This window comes from Lagopus muta, chromosome 16 (genome assembly GCF_023343835.1).
Source record: "Lagopus muta isolate bLagMut1 chromosome 16, bLagMut1 primary, whole genome shotgun sequence".
In the NCBI taxonomy this organism is placed as follows: domain Eukaryota; kingdom Metazoa; phylum Chordata; class Aves; order Galliformes; family Phasianidae; genus Lagopus; species Lagopus muta.
In genome coordinates this window covers 5098650-5118199 of record NC_064448.1, presented here as the reverse complement: position 1 = coordinate 5118199, position 19550 = coordinate 5098650, and the positions used below count along the sequence as shown (strand labels likewise).

Sequence of the window (19550 nt, the reverse complement as noted above, 5' to 3'; positions counted from 1 at the left end):
CAAGTCTGCTAAAGGGTAACACACAGACAATAAAGTTATGCAGAACACTCTCCTAAAACTGCAACCTCCAGCACTTCATGTGCTTATTTAAGTCGGGAACACACAAGCAAGGCTTTATTACATACAAGTATGTACATAGTTGGCTATCACTTGGATTTCTTTCATGGACTGAGTGAAGCTGCTGAGCCTCAGCTGCGTGCTGGACTGTGCAGCTGAAATGACTTGCAGGTCGGGTCCCAGCTGGGGTCTGTGCTTCCCCTTTCTTACTAAAGGAAGGTTGTGAAGTTTGGTCCTGAGACTGAATTAATCCCAAGACACCTTAGTTCTCACCACAAGAGGAAAGGGAGAAGGACCCCTGCCTCACCTGGGCAGTGCTAAGATGGCCTAAAGGCTAGCACTGGAAAACAAAATCAGCTGTCTGCTGTTGATCCCCACAACCAACATCCAAGCAGAAGGCAGAAGTTGTCCTCTAAAGGAGCTTCCTCAGCCCTGTGCTCTGCTGTCTGTAGGGGTGAAGAACGCGGATGAGGCTGAGCTGAAGCAGGTGGCCTCAGAGCCACTGGAGCTCACAGTGTACAACGTGCTGGACTTCCCCCTGCTCAGCTCCCTGGTTGGCAGGCTCACCCGTGTCCTTTGCAGCAGGATCAAAGAGAGGAGCAGCAAGGAGAGTGCAGGTGAGGTGAAACCCTGGTGATGATGAGCTTCCTCCTGCTTAACATCAGCTTTCCTTGCCATCAAAAAATCTCCTTTCTCAACATCCTTTCTCGTACCTTTCCCTCCATGAGCTCCACCACCTCCTCAGCACCATCTGACTCTTCTTTCCTGTGCTGATCTCCTTGCTCAGTGCTATTGCTGCCTGAAAATAGTCCTTGCCAACATTTTGGCCAGGTTCAGCTGTGATCTTGGTGTTTACAAGACTCTGGATGCAGCTCTTCCAGCCTCGCTCCCTGCTGTTGTGAACAAGCCATGGAGGGACTTGCAGGTGTTTCCATTCTCTTGCTTTTGATTTAGGTATCTGCTCTTATCCTTGCCAATACAGGCAACAGCCATCCTCACCAGGGCCTTGGATACCTTTTGGTGGCTGTAAATCACTTAATGGCAATAACTAGCATTGTAGGCTTCTATTCTACATTTTTGTTATTTTACTGTGTGAAAAATGCATTGCAATCATTTTTTCTCTGCATTTCTTTCAATCGACAGGAGGAATTCAACACAAAAGAGCTAATTTGAGAATATAGTAGTTGTATGGAAGAAATCTGGAAGTAGGAAGAGGAGACAGCAAAGCATCTAAACACTTTTTTTTCCCTCACACTTTATATAATCTCTGAGGCATCTTCAAATCAAAACCAAACACTCGATTTCTTTTGGTTTTTTTTTTTGCTGGAGGGCAGTTTGCATGATGTACAAGAGAGTGAAGAACGACTCCAGATGTTAGCTTAGATCCTCAGGAGAAATATCACGTACACATTTCCATCTCTCTCTTCTCTCAGACTTGCCTAGGGAGAATGGGAAAGCAAACTTTCAAGCATACATTTATTTTAATGCTCTGTGGATAGACGTAGACATAATTTGATTCGTTCTTATTAATTTGTACCTGTTTGATGTAATTGGGCATCTTTTTACAGGTACAGGTTAGCCTAAAGAAAGATGGTTGCATCGAAAAAGAAGCCAAAATAACTTCTGGTTCATTTTGACAGATCTTCATAATTGAAAAAAAGCTGGGTCGTGTTTTGGATGCAGGCAAAAATGCATATTTCTGTTGAAAAGAATATTCTCAGCAACCAGAAGTATGCAGAAATTATTCTCGATGGAGTATTTATGTTCTCTGTTTGCTCAGTTCTTAACTATTTATTTTACAGCAGTTTGGAACCGTTTCTCAGCTCTTTAGGGAAGGGGACTGCAATTTAACTTAAAAAATGGCAGTTGTTTTTATGAGCTAGGAAGTATATTTGGTATGAGAATCTGAATACAAGAAAGTAACCGCGTTTTTAATTCCCAGGTAGAACTGTGAAAGATATCCCTACAAATACAGGTCCACAGCTGAGCCCAACAGACCTTAAAATATCAGCTGTGACTTCTAAAAGCATGCACTTGGCCTGGAGTCCTCCTCTGAGTCCCCCAAAGAAATACCGGGTTGTGTACAATCCATCGAAGGGCGGCACTCCCAAGGAGGTAAGAGGTACCTGTTGGACACTGCAGTGCCTTCCAGTCAGTGGCTGGGAATTCAGGCAGACCTGGGTATGCAGAGCGATGAGGGTAGGAGTGCACTGAGCACAGGATATCAGCTAAAGCCAGGAATGAAACTGAACACTGAGTGCAAATGTGACGAGGTGATAGGATGGCAAGGCAGAAGAGGAAATTGGGTAAATACTGTGTTGCTAGAACTACTGCAAGTTATACCCATGCAGTTTTCTCTTGCACAGTGTTATCCCCTCCCTAAGGCACCTCAAAGAACACACACAGGTACACAAAGGTGTTCAAGGATGCTCATCGGTGACAGATAGAATCAGAAAAGCAAATCCAAACACTTGGATTGTCCTTAATTATACACTTCAACTTTTGGTTAGCCCTGAAGTGGTGAGACAGTTGGGCTTGAGTATCAGTCAGGTCCCTTCCAACTGAATCTGTCAATCATGGAGTCGCATTCTGTCCCATTCACTTTAGTGAGAACATGACTGGGGTCTTGTGCTATGTGCTTGTACAGATCCAATCCTTCAAGGGCAGGAATGCTTACAGCCTCCTATCTCCATGCTTCCCAGGGAAGACTGCTTCAGCTTTTCCTTTGCTGTGGAGTGGCTGGCACTTCCCAGACTTGACCGTGTTCCTTTGTATTTCAGGTGCTTCTGGATGGAGCTGTCTCCTCTCTGTGGCTTTCCAACCTGACCTCGCACACAGAGTACCTGGTGTCGGTGTTTCCCATTTATGACACAGCTGTTGGGGATGGGCTGAGAGGCGTCACCTCCACATGTATGTCGTGAGTAGGGAACATTCCTCTGACGTGTGTTTGTGGGAGGTGAACATAGCCTTGCCTTTGCAACCACCTCAGTCTGGAGCCTGGCACTATATATTCCCCCTCCCTTTGGTTCGGAAGGTTTGTCTGCAAATCTCTCCATCTCTGGAGATGTTCAGAACTTGGTTGGACAAGGGCCTGAGTAACCTCCTCTAATTTGGCTCAGCAGGGTTGGACCAGAGATCCTCAAGTGTCCCATTCCACCTATGTCATTCTGCAAGTGACACCAGTGTGCCGAGCTCAACCTGCTAACACACCCCAGACAGAAATTTTCTACAACCCTTGTCCCTTTTCTACCCTTGGGCTGTAAATGAACTAATCCTACTCCTTGACAAGTGGCTGGGTTAGATGCAGGTCGGATGTCCCCTAGCTTGTTGTAAAGCCAACTCTCCTCCAGGGCTGGAGCAGCTGCAGACCTGCTGAAAGTGTCTTTCTGCCACATTTCTCTCCCAGTGCCTCTGTCTGCCCCCCGCTCCCTGCGTGTCTCCGAGCTGAGCCACAACAGCATCAGGCTGAGCTGGAAGGCAGCCCAGGGAGCCACGCAGTACCTGGTGCTCTGCTCTGCAGCCCCCGATGGAGCAGAGGATGATACAACAGAGGTACGCTCCATGAGAATGGTGGCAATACTGCTTTTCCTTTGTCTCTCCTCAGTTAAAGAGTCCAAAATGAGTGCCTGTCTCTCTGTGTGGGGTTGAGTTCTGACAATACAATACACAGCAGACCTGAAGCACAGAAACCTTTGGCAGCCCAGTGGCTGAGTTCACACCTCTGCAGCCTCAAGAATCACTTCTGCATCCTTGAGACTGCACAGAAATATGTTTGCTTTGCTTATCTTCAAATGCTGACTGAAAATTTGTTAGGGCAGCTTTCACTGACCTCTAAAAAGAGAACTGTGGCAGTGTAGAAAAAATAAAGCAATGCCAGACGAGTGGAAAATCCTTACAAACTTCTAAGGTGAAGTTCACAATACGAACATTTTAAAGTAAACACTCAAAATCTGAACACTTTAATGAGTCGTCAGAAGTGCCAGCATTACAGTGTTCCCAGCCTTCTACAAATCTCTGGCTCTGCTGCATGCAGACTCCTGGAAGTCGCTGGGTTGGGTCCCTGCAGCAAGCAGGCTGTGCAGGGAGGGCTGTGCCGTGCAGTGTTAGCGGCAGGTGGCAGCAGCCCGGCTGCTATGGCCCTGCTTGCAGCAGGCAGCTCTCATGCAACCTTCCCAGGCCATAGAGGAAAGGAGGCTCACCATCTTTCACTTAAAACCTTGCTTTCTTGAAGCCCCTTCCATCCCCTCCTGCTGTGTGACACAGGGATGCTGCACTCTGTGCACACCCTCCTCTCTCCACTGAGTGCTGTAGAATAGTTGGAAGTGGGAGAACTATGCTTCCTGCTCTGTTGCCTTTCTTTTGGGGGAATTTTCACCAAGAATACATATTTTTCGCATCCTACTATCAGAAATCAACCCCTAGCTTTGTATTTGCAGTAGTGGAAGCCACTCTGCTTTTTACATCCATACTCATCTTTTCATTATAATGTCTTTCCCAGGAAAATCTCAATATTTTCCTTACAAAAAATGTCTCGTTTGAACTTACTTCAGGTACCCTGATCCAACCCAGAATAATAGTATCACCTCTGTATGAGAGATACACCTCTGCAGGCCCTGGGAGGAGAAATGGATGTGAGCCCTCAATGTACTTGGTGTCCCCTGGGGAGGGAGGGAGGCAGAGAAGTGACAGTGCAAAGCACATGTCCAAGTGGATATTAGAGGGCAGCCCAGAATGGAAGGGTGTCCTAGAACTGAAGTGTTCCTCAGGACTGAGAGGTACCCAGAACTGAAATGTCTCCCTGAATTTCTCCTGTGACAGATGAAGGTGGCTGAGCCCGAGGTCCTTCTGGACAGGCTGTCACCCAGCACTGAGTACTCCATTGCAGTGTATGCGTTGTATGGGGAAGATGCCAGTGATCCAGCCAGCATCCAGGAAACCACCTGTAAGTGCTGCTGCTGGTTAAGTTGTTTTTAAACACTCAAGGTGGGAGAGATTAGATAAGTTAGGGATTTCTTGTATTGTGCCTGTGGTTTGTAAATCTTGTCTTTTCTTAATACTGGTCCCTAAGATGGTTTCTAATCACCTGGTGAGCTGTGAAGCAGTGATTCCCCCCGTTAAAAGAGGACTCCTAAAGGGACTGTTCCTTAAGATCTTTTTGTCTGGGGAGAAAGGAGGAATTTCTTGGCTATTTCTTCACCTGAAGCACAGATAGCATTCCATGACATACCACAGAATGGGAATTATTTTGAGTCTTCTAGTTCAAGATGGAGTCACTCGCAAGTAGCAGGAGGCAACAAGCGGCGTTGTTTTGGTGCAGCCTTTCAAACCCTGAGTGCTGTCACTCACTGTGTTGCAGTGGCCTTGAGCCCTCCCAGGTACCTGAGCTTCTCAGAGCTCAGCCACTCATCCGTGCGGGTCAGCTGGGAGCCAGCAACACTGGCAGTGAAAGGTCATCGTGTCACCTACGTGTCTAGCAGAGGGAGCAACACTGGGGAGGTGAGTCCTCAGGGGCTGCTGGAGGGAGAGCTGGGAGGTCACACGCTGCCCTGTTCTCTCTGGTGCATGAAGGGAGTGTTATCTCTGAAATGGGCACTTCTGAGGGATGTGCGAAGCTCTCTGCAGCTGTCTCCATGTTCTTTTCTCCCAACTCATCCTGTTCCATTGCAGGTTGAGGTTCTTGGCACTGCAGTGTCCACTGTCCTGAGACCACTGTCCTCCCTCACCCAGTACTTCATCAGTGTCCGATCTGTGTATGATGAGGGTGACTCCTTTCCAATCACTGGCAACGTCACCACTTGTAAGTAGGCAGTGGAAATGGTTTCTTTCCTATTGACCAAACTGTCCTGCGTGTGCCTAAACTGAGATGTTTTCAATGCTGGTCCCAGCAGCTTATGGCCAAGATCCCTGTACAAAACTGGTGACTGTTGGAATATGCCCCACTCTGTTATGTTAATAATAGAGGTGAAGGAACAAAGGAAGAAAGCAAACTACATACTGCTAACCTCTGTGTCCTTGGGAGCTTTCTCCCCTTTGCAGTATCAGAGTGATACATACCCTCTCCACAAATGAAATAATCCTCCTTAATTAGGGTTTTGAAAACAGCGTTCTCCTCTCTGTCCTGATGGCTGTTGCCATTTGGATCGGAAGAAGTGAAAGACAGACTGATCTCAGACAGCTGCCTGGCTGATGCTCTGCTTCCCAACCATCTGCTCCCCACCTCAGCTCTGACAAGGCGCTGTCAGGGCTTCAGCTCGTTGTCCTCCTGCATCCCTCAGTGAAGGTCCCCCCGCCGCGGGCGCTGAAGGTTTCTGAGCTCTCTGAGAACAGCCTCCGGCTGCACTGGGAAGCTGTCGCTGCCTCTGATGTGGTTGTCTATCAGATCAAGTGGAGCACAGCTGGTGGAGAGAAGCCTCAGGAGGTACGGACCCACGTACAGCCGGGTTGGGTTTGTGTCTGCTGGATGGATACTGGTTGGGTATTAGGAAAAATTTATTCTCAAAAAGAATGATCAGACCTTGGAATGGGGTGCCCAGGGGAGGTGGTGCAGTCACTGCCCCTGGAGGTGTTCAGGAAGAGGGAAGATGTGGCACTGACGTGGTTTAGTTGGCATGGTGGCAATGGGCTGTTGGTCCTACTTAATGATCTTAGCGGTCTTTCCAACCTTAATGATTCTATGGCGGCTCTGTGCTGACCTGCAAGAGTGGCGGAGTTGCAGTTCAGCTTGGGTTCATGCACTCAGGACCATCAGCACTAAGACAGGATCTATCCCACACTGGCTCTGCTGAGTGTTGTAGTCACCTTGAATGCTGGAAGCAGGAGGGACAGCAGGGTGGCAGGTTTGGAGTCCTGCAGGCTCTGGGAAGATTGCAGAAGTGCTCTGGAAAAACTCAAGGATGAAATTCAATAGGGACAAACAAAGTATTAAGCTTAGGTAGGAATAATTAAAGACAGGTATACAGGATGTAGAACAAACAGCTAAGAAGCGATTCAGTAGAAAAAGATCTGGGGTTGCAGAGAATCACTGGCCCACAATGTCAAGTCGTCGTGGAAAAGATAAGGACAGTAGTCAGGTATTTGTAGTGGTGGTAAGTCCTGACTGCTGTGAGGACAGTACTCCTCAGGAAGGATGAGGTCTTAAGAACCAGAGAAGATTGATCACAATCAGAGCTGATGCAGTAGGAGTAGGGATGGACCAGGTGACCTCTTCTATCCCAAGCCCCTGTTTTCACAGTGAATACCCCCACTGCCCTTCACATTTAGGCTGGAATAGGGATATATTGGAGCTTCTATGCACCATATATCTAAAAGGTGGGAACTGAGCAGACATATTGCATGCTCATAGCAGGCAGACTGCCTTGTACCAGAGACTCTATATTGTGGGACAGAAGTAGCTGTTAAGTACAACTGGCTAGCAATGGGCATCCACTCTGCATTCATTAGGGCTGGAAATTTGCCTTTGCTTGGATTTGTGCAACCCACAAGAGTCACAGCCCTGTGCTAACTCATTTGTGCCTGCAGGCAGTCTGTGAGCCAGACACTGGGATGGCATGAACTAGCTTAGGGAAGCCTGGGAATTCAACTGACTCATTTCTTGCCCTGCTTCAGCTCTCCATCGCTGGAAATGTGGCAACTGCCATCCTGCCTGGATTGCAGAAGAACACAGACTACAAAATATCCATCTGGGCCTACTACAAAGATGGTGCTCGAAGTGACACGGTTTCCATTCAGCACAGAACCAGTAAGTGATCAGCTCTCTGTCTCTGCAGCCTAGTGAAAACAAGGAGGGCGCAGGATGCCTCAGACCCAGGCACAAGGCAGGAGCTCAGATCTGGTCATCTGCAGATATGAAAACCCAGACCTGGATATCTAAATGTGGCTGGAGATATTTAGGCTCCCATACTAATATTCTGATTTTCTCCTGATGAAAATATACTGGGCAAGCATGAACTGGGTGGCACATTTCTTTCTCCTTTTGTAGCATGTATCGATGTGAGTGCATGGGCTTTTTGTTGGGTGTTGAGCTGAATATGTCACTGTGCTGCCTAATGAGTATTTCCTGTTAGTAAAATATCGTCTGCTAAGGAAGGTGTGGGTTTCTCCAGCTACATCATCGCTGAGCTGTGCTTCATCTGAGGGCACTTGCAAAAATAAGAGAGAATCCTTCAGGCAGAGTCTGTGTGGAGGCATTATCTAAATCTTGCTTTGTCCAGGCAGGATATGAGGTTAAAAAGCGGTACTCCCAGAGGTCCTCTTAATTAATATTGCCTGTATAATGGCTTTGTTGGCAGCAAATGGAATACAATTCATTCAGTAGTGGCAATCCTCTCTTCCTTCTCTCAGCTCTCAACCTCCTTTGCAGAATGAAGTCTTTCAGGCTGGTGCTGAGCTGATGAAGCTCAGAGTAAATGGCAATCCTGGAACGAGAAGCTCAGGTTTTATTAATAATGAATAATAACAACTTTTGTTTATAGAAAGCTACCTCAGGCAAGTACCTAGGAGATGCATGCCAACAAGAACAAATAAAAAATGAAAGCATCCTACAGCTCTGTGAGAAAAATGAGAGCTGTTTAGAGGTTTCAGAAAAACGAATAGCTGTTTTAAAGCTTGAAGTACAAAATGTCAAAGCTGCTTCTTCAACCCACTGCCAGTGGCATGTGATGGTGTTCTTCTCAGCTTATTCAAGCAAACCAATCCTTGCTGGCATTGGCTTCTGCTTGTCAGCTGCTGTTCTTGTTCAGGAACAGGGATGCATTAGGGACATCAGCCTTCACATCACTGGGATGCATGGGCATCCGTCCTCAGGGCTGTGTAACACAGGAGGGCTGGTAATGCTCTTCCATGGACCCAGTTCCTCACTACCATTGCAATGAATGGAGCACTTCGTCTCAAGTCTTAGTCTCGACTAGAAAAAATTAGATGTTTAGGGATATTTTTTGAGCAGAACAGTTAAGCAAGTCCTTCTCTGCAGACTTACCAGAAGGCACAGTAGGAGCAACAGCACGTTGGTGTATTTCCCACAGATAACTAATTTGTTACCATGTACTTACCTGCAGTTCTGATATACCTTCTTGTCTCTGATATATTTAGATTCAAGGCTTATTTGTGTCAAGAACTCTCCTCTCATTATGTTCCTATAAATGATCTAGCATAACAAAGTCTTTGTCCTTGACTAAAGGCTCTATGCAGCGCTCATCTGTCATATTAATAAACAAGACTTGTGGTACTTCTGATGGACACAAACCTTGCACCCAACTAGTGGGAGTGTGCAGGATGCTCTCTGGGAGAGGAAGCTGCTGAGAAGTAGCCCTTGGCTGCTGAGCAGGAGTCCTTGGGAGACACTGGAAGTGGTTGCTTTTGTTTTTGCTGAGAAGCTGGTAGGGACCTCTCTGTTATAGAGAAGAAAAAGAGCTTAAACAAAATAGGTCACCTGTTTTGTCCTGGAGGATCCTCTGTCTGTGGTATCTGCTATGTAGCATTCATTATTTAGCAGAATCTTTCTTCCCCTGTGTGAGTGCACCTCATCCTCTGCAGCACAAAGAGCAAGAGGGCAGTCTGGTGGGAGTGCTGCTAACGCTGGGCTGAGCCTCCTGGGCTGATTCTGTGCTGAAGTGGATTACAGAGTGCTTATGTGTCCCATTCCTCCAGCAGAGCTGTGCCAGAAGTGTCTGCACGTTCTTCCTCCTGCTCCTCTGTGAGCTCACACTGCAAACAAAAGGGGTGGAAATTTAGGGAAGAAACTTCAACCCGTGGTACCAAGGGAACAACTATAACCTGTACAGTCACTGCAGATGGGTGTTGTGATGGAGCAGACTCCAGAGCTGTACTTTTATTTGGAATTTTGTCTGTGATTCTGGCTGGACCAGAAAACAAGTAGCCCAGGATTCCCCCTGCAGAGGAACAGGAGGTAACAGAAGCACAGATGGTGCCCTGGGTGTCAGAGATGCTTCCACCCCACATGGGCAGCTCTGGGAGGTGACCTTTCCCCTGGCTGTCACATCCATGCTGTCAGACTGTGCCCAGCCCGGGGGGCTTTCCAGAACAAACTCAATTTGGAAGACTTCACTTTACTTTCCTTTTGTTCATTTAAACAGTCACCGCTTACATCAGCTGAATGAAATAGCCAGTGCAGACAGCAAAGATGCAGAGGTATGGCACAGCACTAAGAATAGCAATGTTGAAATGACTTTTCCTCCCACACTTGTTTTCTTCTCTTCTTTACCTTGCGGTGATGCACAGCAACAGCCTCCAGCCTGATTCAGCTCTGCAAAAACTTGGTTCAGCTTCAGTAAAAGTAGGCTCGTTTTGTCCAGAAAAGGGAAGGAGGATCAATGAAGATGCAAATAATCTTCATTCAACATGTGCTCTAAGGTCACCTCAGTCTTTGCTGGGTGGGCAGAAGAGCTTGTTTGCATTGCAGGTAAAACTGCAGAATAGAAACTTCATAGCCTGGTTGTGTGTCCTTGGCTGTCCTTAGGACTCTCCCATCATTTGTAGTGTCTTCTGAAGAAGAAGAAGAAAAAAAGCCTACTTTTCACTCTCAAAACCTCTTTGTCTTCACACCAGTGAAGATTCAAGGCCAGATATTTATACAGAGCAAGAAACTACTTAGAAATAAGCTCTTGGAGTAGGTGACCCCATACTCCCATATGTGACTCCCATAACGCTCCATCACAATACCCACCTGCAGTGATTATAGAGGTCATATTTTTTTCCATCATTGCCATGGGCTGAACTTTCTTCCCTAGTTTTCAACCTCTTTTGTTTGAAAGTGGATGGATTCAGCTCCCTCTGCCTTTCTCTTAATAACCCTCAGCCCCTGCTCAGAGAAGTCGCTCTGTAACTATCTCTGTTGCCAGGTCCAGCTTGCTACACAGTGGTATTCCAGGGAAGAAATGCATTTATGTAATTAAGATATGCTCTGTTTTGGTCTCTGGCAAACCCTGTTCTTGCTGACCACAGCTCAGGCTGTCACCCATTTGGGATTCATCCATCCACTGTGGTGCAGGGCCAGGAATAGGAGAGCAGCTCAGGCTTTGTGCACGATCTTTCCCTGGGGCTGTGGGTGCTGAGTGAGAAGTGTTAGACAAACTGCTGTGTGCTGGCTGCTCTGTGTGCTTTTTTTCTTTAAAGGATAATTTTAAAGCAAAGGCCAAGCTGAGAAATAGTAGAAATGATGATGCATTAGCTTTGATCCAGGCTTAATCAGCAATCAAGCCTTTTCTCCAGCGTGTCTTCAGGTCTTTGATGAAATACAAGAACAATTTGGTCTTTCTGAAGGGTATCTTGTGTTTGTCCATGATGCATCCAAAGGATCTTTTTTTTCCTCGTGCCTCCAGGACTCTTCTCTCCACCAAATATTCTTTTTTTCCCCTAGGACCTAGGCTTTGAATTACTGAATGCTTGAGTTGTACCATGTTGTCTCAGGCAGTACTCATCCTCATTCCTCCAGACTCTATTTTCTCCCCTGCCTGGTCCCTAAGGTGGCTGCTTCTGCTCCATTCTGCACATTAACAAAGCATTGGGGAAAGGACATGGAAGCAAGCACTGCTGGCCCTGATTTCAGACTATCACTTTCACTATCTGATTTTAATGCTATTCCCATTTAATCCCTGCACAGCTTCTCGGAGCCCACCCACCAACCTCTTCATAGACTCTGAGAGCCCCACCAGCCTCCAGATCCATTGGAAGCCCCCCGAGGGCCGCATACAGCACTACAGAATCACCTACAGTCCTGTTTCTGACCCCAGCACCCAGCAAACAGTAAGTTCAGCTCCTTGGCAGGTGGGACAGAGGGACTGTTTCATGGCTAACAGCGTGCTGTTCACTCCAATAGGTTTTCTCTATCAAGAATTAGTTTGCGTGAGAACAAAACCAAATTTCTTCCTTTGACTTGCTGTGAGTGTGCTGTGAAGACTTCCTTCTGATTCAGGCTTCCTTCTAATCCACTTATCAGCGTCCATCAAAGCTGCAAATAACACAGCTTTCTCCTCTCTCTGAAACAGAGTGGGGAATTCCAAGAGGCAGAGTGGTAGAGAGAAACTCTACTGCCCACCAGATTTGACAGGTTAACAGTTAGCCTTTTACAGTGAACATTTGCCACAGCAACCCAAACTGGTGACCACATTTTAAGGATCTTTTGACCCATCTACAAGGGGTACATTAAGGTCTTTACTTAAGAAAACACTCTTTCCCTGAACACAATAGTTCTGATGGCAGTGCATAGTCAGGCTTCCACAGTTTCCTTTTATCATTCCCTAACCAATGGGGATGCTGCCCTGGAACTCACTGCTAGAAATCCTCAGAGCAGCCCCAGGGTGTGGATAAAAGCCAACCTCTGGGTTGTTTTTTATTTTCCATCCTGCTGTAGATCATGGCTTCTGGGAAAAGCAGCAGTGTGACCTTGCAGCCGCTGCTGCCCGATCGAGCCTACAAGGTGGCAGTTTCTGCTGTCCACTACACAGGAGAGAGCGAGAGCACAACTGCAACGGGTCGGACGGGTGAGTGCATCCATCAGCACATGCAGCTTCATAGCTATCATCTATCAGGCTTGGTGTAACCTCTCCAGGGAAAGCATTGCCCTTCTTGCGCTGAGCTGTGGCTGTGGCCAAGGTTTTGCTCAGCAAATTGCAAAAAGCCTGGAAAAGGGAAAATCCTGCCCCAGTTTCTGCTCGTCCCATGTATAATCCCAGGATGAATGAGAAGGGTTGGTGACCATACGAGTCTTGAGCCAAGTGTCACTGTTCTGAGCAGCAGAGCTCACACACACTGCTTTCTCTTCCAGCTCCCGTGATGTCTAAACTGCCTTCAATACGAGGATTTGTTCCATCTAAGACAGAAGGTAAATCATCTCCTATAATGTCTGGCATTAGTATTTTTTTTTTCCCCAGTAACAAATAGCACAGTGTGGATCCCTGAGGACAGGCAACAGTGGGTATGTCTCTTGACAGATGCCTCTGGGTCCTGAGAATCTGTCCAAGGAGAGCCTGGAACCACATAGCCTTAAAAGCAGACTCACTCAGTAGAGAGTCTGGTAGGATATTTAAAGGGTTTCTGTATATCTTGACCAAAATGGAGCAAAGAGAACGATGACATGTTTTAAATTAAAGTTCCTTGTAAAGTCCCTTATTAAATTTAATGAGCATATGTTCTCCTAGCTGGTACAAAGCAAAATATTAAGTGGATTAAGGAGAAATGTTGAATTAGCAGGGTTATAAGAAGCTGCTAAGAAGCAAATATTAGAATACATGTATTGTGGCATTAATGCCTTTTCCTGTCTATGTGAAATGATTCCAAACACAACCTCAGCTTTAAAGTTTGTTGAGAGAAGCCAAGAAGGGAGAACAAAGCAGATTAGATGAGTATGTTTTAGACTGTACCCGGCAAAGAAAATATCAGACACAATTTGCTGTGGCTTATTGAGGAAATGTGCAGGTGTGCAGATCACAGAGGAACAGTCCTGCGGACCTTCAGCTGGAAAACAATCCCCCCATAAGGCTGATGGAAAATGTAGCGTGTATGGCTATAATAGCTGAAAAGATAACAGGAGAAATATTAAATTCTGTGTGTTTCATAACATGAATTATTTTGAAGGAGTGGAGATGAAATGTAGTAATATTGGGAAAACTGTTGCAGTAAAAAAATCTGATTTTAATAAGCAGTCACGTTGCTGAGGGAAGTGGTCTGAGCTGTTGTGGGAGGGGATGTTGTACAGTAACTGCGTTCCTCTGGGACCTGGGGAGAGAAGCACAAAGCAAAGAGAACAACAAGATGGCAGGAATCCTACGCTGGGAGGCCTTGGAAAAATCTTCAAAGCAAAATGCAGGCTGTCACTGACAGGGATCCTTCACCCTGACTCTGAGGTGCTCTGTGTAAGCTGAGCATTGCCAGATCAAAGAGCTGTGAGCAGTGAGAGTGCTGGGAGGGAGGTTAGAAGGGGCCTTCCTGACCCCCCAGCAAGGAAGATGGATACCTGGCAAACAGGCAGGACTGCAGTGTGATGCTGGAGGGAATTATGTTTTCTTCATCATACTTCAGTTCTCAGCAATGCTTTGAAAACATTGAAAATCTGTTCTGTTTGTGTAAGGGGAAGGCAAGGAGCAGAGGTATGGCTGGTAGATGTAGACTGCTTGTAGGCTTTAGCAGTTGTATGACCATCATTGCTTTGGGTGCCTTTTCTTTTTGCATATGACTTGACTATGAATAATCATGTTGAATGACTTAGGAAGCTCAGCTGCCATGTGGAGGATGAACACCCCTCTGTTGTTAGAAAAGTCAGACAGTTGTAAGCCCTGCATTTCTCCTGAGGTGTGAACTGACACTGATGTAAGAATAGAAATATCAAAGTTATAATGAAGCCTCAGTAATGATCTATTGGATTCTATTTTACTGGTGACCTAGAAAATCACTTATGAAATAGCCCATCTTGTCAAGTGTCCTTGATTTTCTGGGACATGTCTCATTTTGCATCAAGCATCTCCTTTGTCCGAGCTCCATCTGGCAGCCATGACCTGGGATTTAAATGGCAGTACATAATTGAAAATAGCATTCATGTGCTGCTTTCTAAAGCACCCCCTTACTTGAGCCAGTTACATGGGAGTGCTCATAACCATGGTGCCTCTCATTGCAGCCCGTTCTCCCCACCACCCCCTGATGCTGCTTTCTGCCTTGTGGCTAAAGGATTCATCAAGTGAGTTTCTGGCAAAGGACCTGCAAAACTTTGCCAAAACACAATTTGTGTTTCTCAAGTGCGAAGAAGAGCAAAAAACTGTCATACTATATGGAGAAATGTAAGAGGAATGTTGCAATAAGTCAAAGCCTGGTCATATGCCATACAAAAGCCACATCACTGCTCATGTGCAGCACTGCATCTTTACTCCCTTTCTAGCTATTTAAAAAAAAAAAATCAGGTTGATGCTTGAGTTTTTATTGTCTTTTGAGTTTTATGTGCAATATTTAGAATGAAGATATGCTTATTTATTTTTCAGGCTACTAAGGTGCATGTTTCAGTAAAAGCACCATTTAAAAAAATAGTGTTTTTTATGACTGTTTCCAAAAAGAAGCTTGCAGAAAATGATGTTCCCTTGTGTTTCATATCACCAGGTGACAGATGATTCAATGAAAAGAAAGTGATCATGAGGATGTTTGATGATGAAAGACGGTATTTTATTTTTCTGTGATGAATAAGACAAGGAAGAACTTTTATGTTAGCATAAACATAAATTTTCTCCCTCTCTCCGTTTATCTGAACAAGGTTCGGGCCAGACTGTGACTTAAGCTGTATAATATTACAATACTCACTGTGTTTTGCTGTGTTTTCCATTGCTCAGCCCATAGGAACTGCATCAATTTTGCTTTACTAATCCCCTACTCCCTTTCTTCCCTCATTTTTTCCCCTTCTGTTCCATTCCCACAGCCTGTCCCCCCATCAGCTCTTCTGCAGGCTCCGTACGAGGTACAGTATCATACCTAAACCTTTGCTGGGAATGTGCAAACAGTGTCTCATCTTGGCTTTTTTTTGAGAAATATACAACAGCTGAGCAAGGTGGAATTCTTTCCCTGCCCTGAGGGAAAGGGGAAAAGTCTGAGAATGAAATAGGGAAACATTCTATATCAGGTAAGACCTGAGACCCTTCAAACACTGACAATGAAGACCACTTTTCAAGCTGAGGGAGAAGAGAGAGAGCTATGGCCCCAGTTTGGAATGGCTGGAGTGTATTTATACAGTATGGACAACAGGGGTTCAAGGGTTGCTGAGCCATAGGCTTGACCCTTGTCCTCGCCTGCACCCAGAGCAGTTGCTCTTCTCATCAGAGTTTGGGCTGTTATTGCGTGAGTCTGTCTGTGCTGCTTGAGCAATCTGCCTTTATGTGAATAATTGTTCACTAGGTGCAAGGCAGAGGATGAATGTGTTGCTTAGGGCATTTACTTGAGGCGTGGGACAGCCTGCTTGCTTCCTTGCTCCACTGAATATACAAAGAAAAATGCGTGCAGTGGGATGGGACCAAATGGGGTAGACAGGAAAAGGTGCACTGGGAGACTGAGCTGTAATGGGTTGCATCTGACACACAGGTTACTGAAGAGAATAATGCTGTTAGGTTACAATATGGTTATAATTGTGAATTGAGCTTTGTTGTCAGTCTTTACACCATTGTGTTTCATGCGTGCTTTAATGGAATCCCAGTGCCAGGAGCCCCATGTTGCAGATAAATGGCTCACAAGTGGGTCATTTCTTTTGGAAAACTCCCTAGTATGTTGGGCAATGAAAACAAGTGCTCTCTGGACAAACCTCTATGCAAAATAACCACTCAAGCCAAACAACTGCAGATTACAGTAAATGGTGAAGGGGTGAGGGAATCCAAACTGATAGGACTACATCGTAGTGAAGTTGTATCCCTTCATTTACTGAAGCATGAGCTATCTCCTTCAACCCGGGCTGCTGCAAACTGAGATAAAGTGGAAAAAAAAAAGAATCCAATTTCAAGATCTTGTCTTACCAAATAGAAAACTGAAATGAGAAAATGACTCAGAGCTTTAATGATGAGCCATGAAAGTGAGATGAAGTTGGATGAGCTGAACAGGCGATGTCAGAGATGTCAGGGAAGAGCCTCTCTCTGTAGATCGCATAAGCCGAGCCAACCTCTGAGTGCCTCATGGAAATAGAGAGAAATGGAAATGCTTGTATTTTAAAGTCCTTCCCCAGTATTTCTGACCCTTACATATAAGGCATTTCAGAGCAGAAATTATTCCTCCTGCCAGCAATCACTGGACAGATTCCATGTCTTTTAAAGATAGTATTTTTGCATCTACTTGAAATGAATGTGGTTTGGGGTTGTTTTTGTTTGTTTGTTTGTTTGTTTGTTTGTTTTTTGGGTGGTTTTTTTTTTTTTTTTTTTTTTTGTTTGTTTGTTTTTGAGTAATTACAGAATCACAAAATTTCTCACTCGTTTTTCATTCTGGAGATTTGAAAACAAGATTATGGAAGTCTTCAGCTTTACTATATCTCTCTCCAAGAGGCGATTGCAGCAGTGGATGATCCAGATGCAAACTGTTGCCCTTAGCTGCCGCTTGTGGAATATAATCCAGTTTTATAGAGAGTCTGTACAGCCTTGCTGATATCTGTGTTCCTATGTTTTTTTCTCCTGCTGAGGTCTCCATACTACCTAGAAGCTCATCCTACCTGCTTTGCCATCCCACTTTTTGGGGGGCAGTCTTTCCTAACCACTTATTTCTCTGCTTTTCTTTGTTCCAGGATTCGATATGATGGAAGCGTTTGGCTTAGTAGAGAAGGAATATGCCTCCATTAAAGGAGTGGCTATGGAGCCATTTGTATTTAGTGGCTCCCGCACCTTCACCCTGTTCAGAGACATTCAGCTCACCCTGAGGACCAGGTGGGAGTGGAGCTGGGACCAGCGTTGTGCTCATCATGGTCCCTGTGCTCACACTGCTGTGTGTCAATGACAAATCCCCTCTGGCAACTTCAAAATGAAATTGTAAAGAGTCAGCTAAACTGAATTGCAGGTAGACTGAGAATAATGCCAGTTTTCCTTAATATATTCAGAAATTAGGTTTGGGTTGGCTTTAAGATGAGTATGGAATACATCTCAGAAGTCAAAAGGACACAGTGGGGGCATTCATTATTCATTTGTGTGCTGCCAAATGTTTTCATGTGGTGAGGGTTTTCCATTTTGCAGAATCCCTTTTTGCAGCAGTGTTGGTTGCTGTGATGGACATAAGGATTATATCATGTGCAGACACTGCATGATTCTTTAGGCATTCTGTCCACAGCCGCATACACTTTGGCCATAGTAGTTTGAAGTCATGTCTTCGTCTTCAATCCCTCCTCCCAGCATCACTAGTTTGGAAACAGAGCTTTGCTTCAGTGAATACTGGTCTCCTAGCTGCTCTCAGCAGCTTGGGCTTTTCTTGTTGAGAAGGAATAACCGCTGAGGACCGTGGCCTGATCCTGTTTTCTCTGTGGGTCTCAGGCAGCCAGGCTGCTCCCTTGACCTCACTCATTTTTTATGATAATAAATCAGGAACGATCCGACTCCTGACATTCAGTGCTACTTTGTTTAAAGCCTAATTACTGAGGCTCTGGCTCAGTTTAATCTTAAAGTAGTAAAGCTTCTTAGAGTACACAGAGTGGGAGAGATTCAGAGAGTTGTTTGGTCAAATACTCCAAAAATTGTGGGCAAGTCATTTCGCTCAGCTGGCACATATTCCTTTCCAAGGACATCACTCCACCACAAGCAGAAGGAGAAATAAGAAGCCGATATTACTTATGAATCAGTCCTGAAATGATGCTTGATGAACTGTGTACATGCCCATGCAAATGTCTCATTTCACATTACAAACGTATTCCAGGCATAACCAATTTGACTTTCCTTGTTGCCTTACTGCATCCTCCCACTGTGCTCCCAGCACTCTCTGAGGGGTTTGGCAGTGGCTGCAGAGGAAGCTGTGCTGTGCCAGGAGCTGCTGATGGGCTTTGCTGCATGTCCACAAGTTCTAGAGCTGAACTCAAATTTTGCAGCTGGGCTGTGCGGGTTTTCTGGGAGCTCCATGCTTATCTCTGAAGGGCAATTCTAATGATTTCTGCCAAGATTTACCCCAGGGTACACAACCACCATTCCTCTTCCTTTGAAAGATGTTGCTTGGGAAGAGTTTTGGACTCTGGCAGAATGTCTGATATTTAGTAAGCTCTGTTGTGAAGAGCACGAGGGCTGCCTGCAGTGCTCCCTGGGGCAGCTCTGGCAGTGATGGGCTGATGCTGCCTCCTCCACCAGGACGCAGCACTCAGCTCAAGCACTAACAGCCTGAGAGGGGTGCACAACATAAGGCTGGGTTCTCTCATGGCTTATCACATTCAAACCCCATGGGTGAAGCTTTTCTAGGCTCTTCTTCCCAAGAAACACAAGAGAGCCCCTTCTCTTGAATGTTATCTTCTGGCATTTGCTGCTGTAAGTCACCAATGCTTCCTTGGCTTGTCTCATTCCAGCGATGTCCACCTCTTTGCCATCCCACCTGAGCACACCATCAGCATCCTCCTGCGCCTCCTTCCCGACACCCCCAAGGAGCCCTTTGCTGTGTGGCAAATAACCGACGAGGACTTCCAGCCCCTCCTTGGTGTTAACCTTGACCGTAAGGTTTCATGTTGAATGTGTTACATTCAGGTATCTGCTAACATTTCTGCAGGCAGCAGACCTCATTTTGGGATTCACTTGGGAAGCGTGGTGGGTTTATGGGCTTTGTTGTGCAGCTGCAGTTTTTGGCTGACATCACATTTTAAAGGCTTCCTAATGCAATTAAAAGCTGCATTTTCATTGTTATTCTACTTGTAGCATATGCTTTATTTTTAGCTGTTATTTTTGTTTTCCATTGTTTAGAAACATTTGGTTGCGATACATGAGGTTTTCTCACAATGCTGAAGCCTATATATTTTCTGTTGCTCAGTATGTGGTGAAATCAAACTCTCTTTGAATTCTAAAAGCTGT

The 19550-nt window shown here is 45.6% G+C and overlaps 1 protein-coding gene across 2 annotated transcripts in view; it reads left to right on the top strand.

Moving 5' to 3' along the window:
* The window catches only part of COL20A1 (collagen type XX alpha 1 chain), a 48087-nt gene that overhangs the window by 13389 nt on the left and 15148 nt on the right, over nt 1-19550 (top strand). For both annotated transcript variants that reach the window (XM_048962738.1, XM_048962737.1), the window contains exons 10-24: nt 510-674; nt 2000-2172; nt 2838-2967; nt 3464-3609; nt 4876-4999; nt 5414-5553; nt 5725-5854; nt 6333-6475; nt 7663-7795; nt 11675-11817; nt 12425-12554; nt 12839-12895; nt 15470-15508; nt 17306-17444; nt 19055-19197. In XM_048962738.1, the coding sequence (XP_048818695.1) occupies nt 510-674; nt 2000-2172; nt 2838-2967; nt 3464-3609; nt 4876-4999; nt 5414-5553; nt 5725-5854; nt 6333-6475; nt 7663-7795; nt 11675-11817; nt 12425-12554; nt 12839-12895; nt 15470-15508; nt 17306-17444; nt 19055-19197 (1935 nt within the window). The remainder of the gene's footprint in view (nt 1-509; nt 675-1999; nt 2173-2837; nt 2968-3463; nt 3610-4875; nt 5000-5413; nt 5554-5724; nt 5855-6332; nt 6476-7662; nt 7796-11674; nt 11818-12424; nt 12555-12838; nt 12896-15469; nt 15509-17305; nt 17445-19054; nt 19198-19550) is intronic.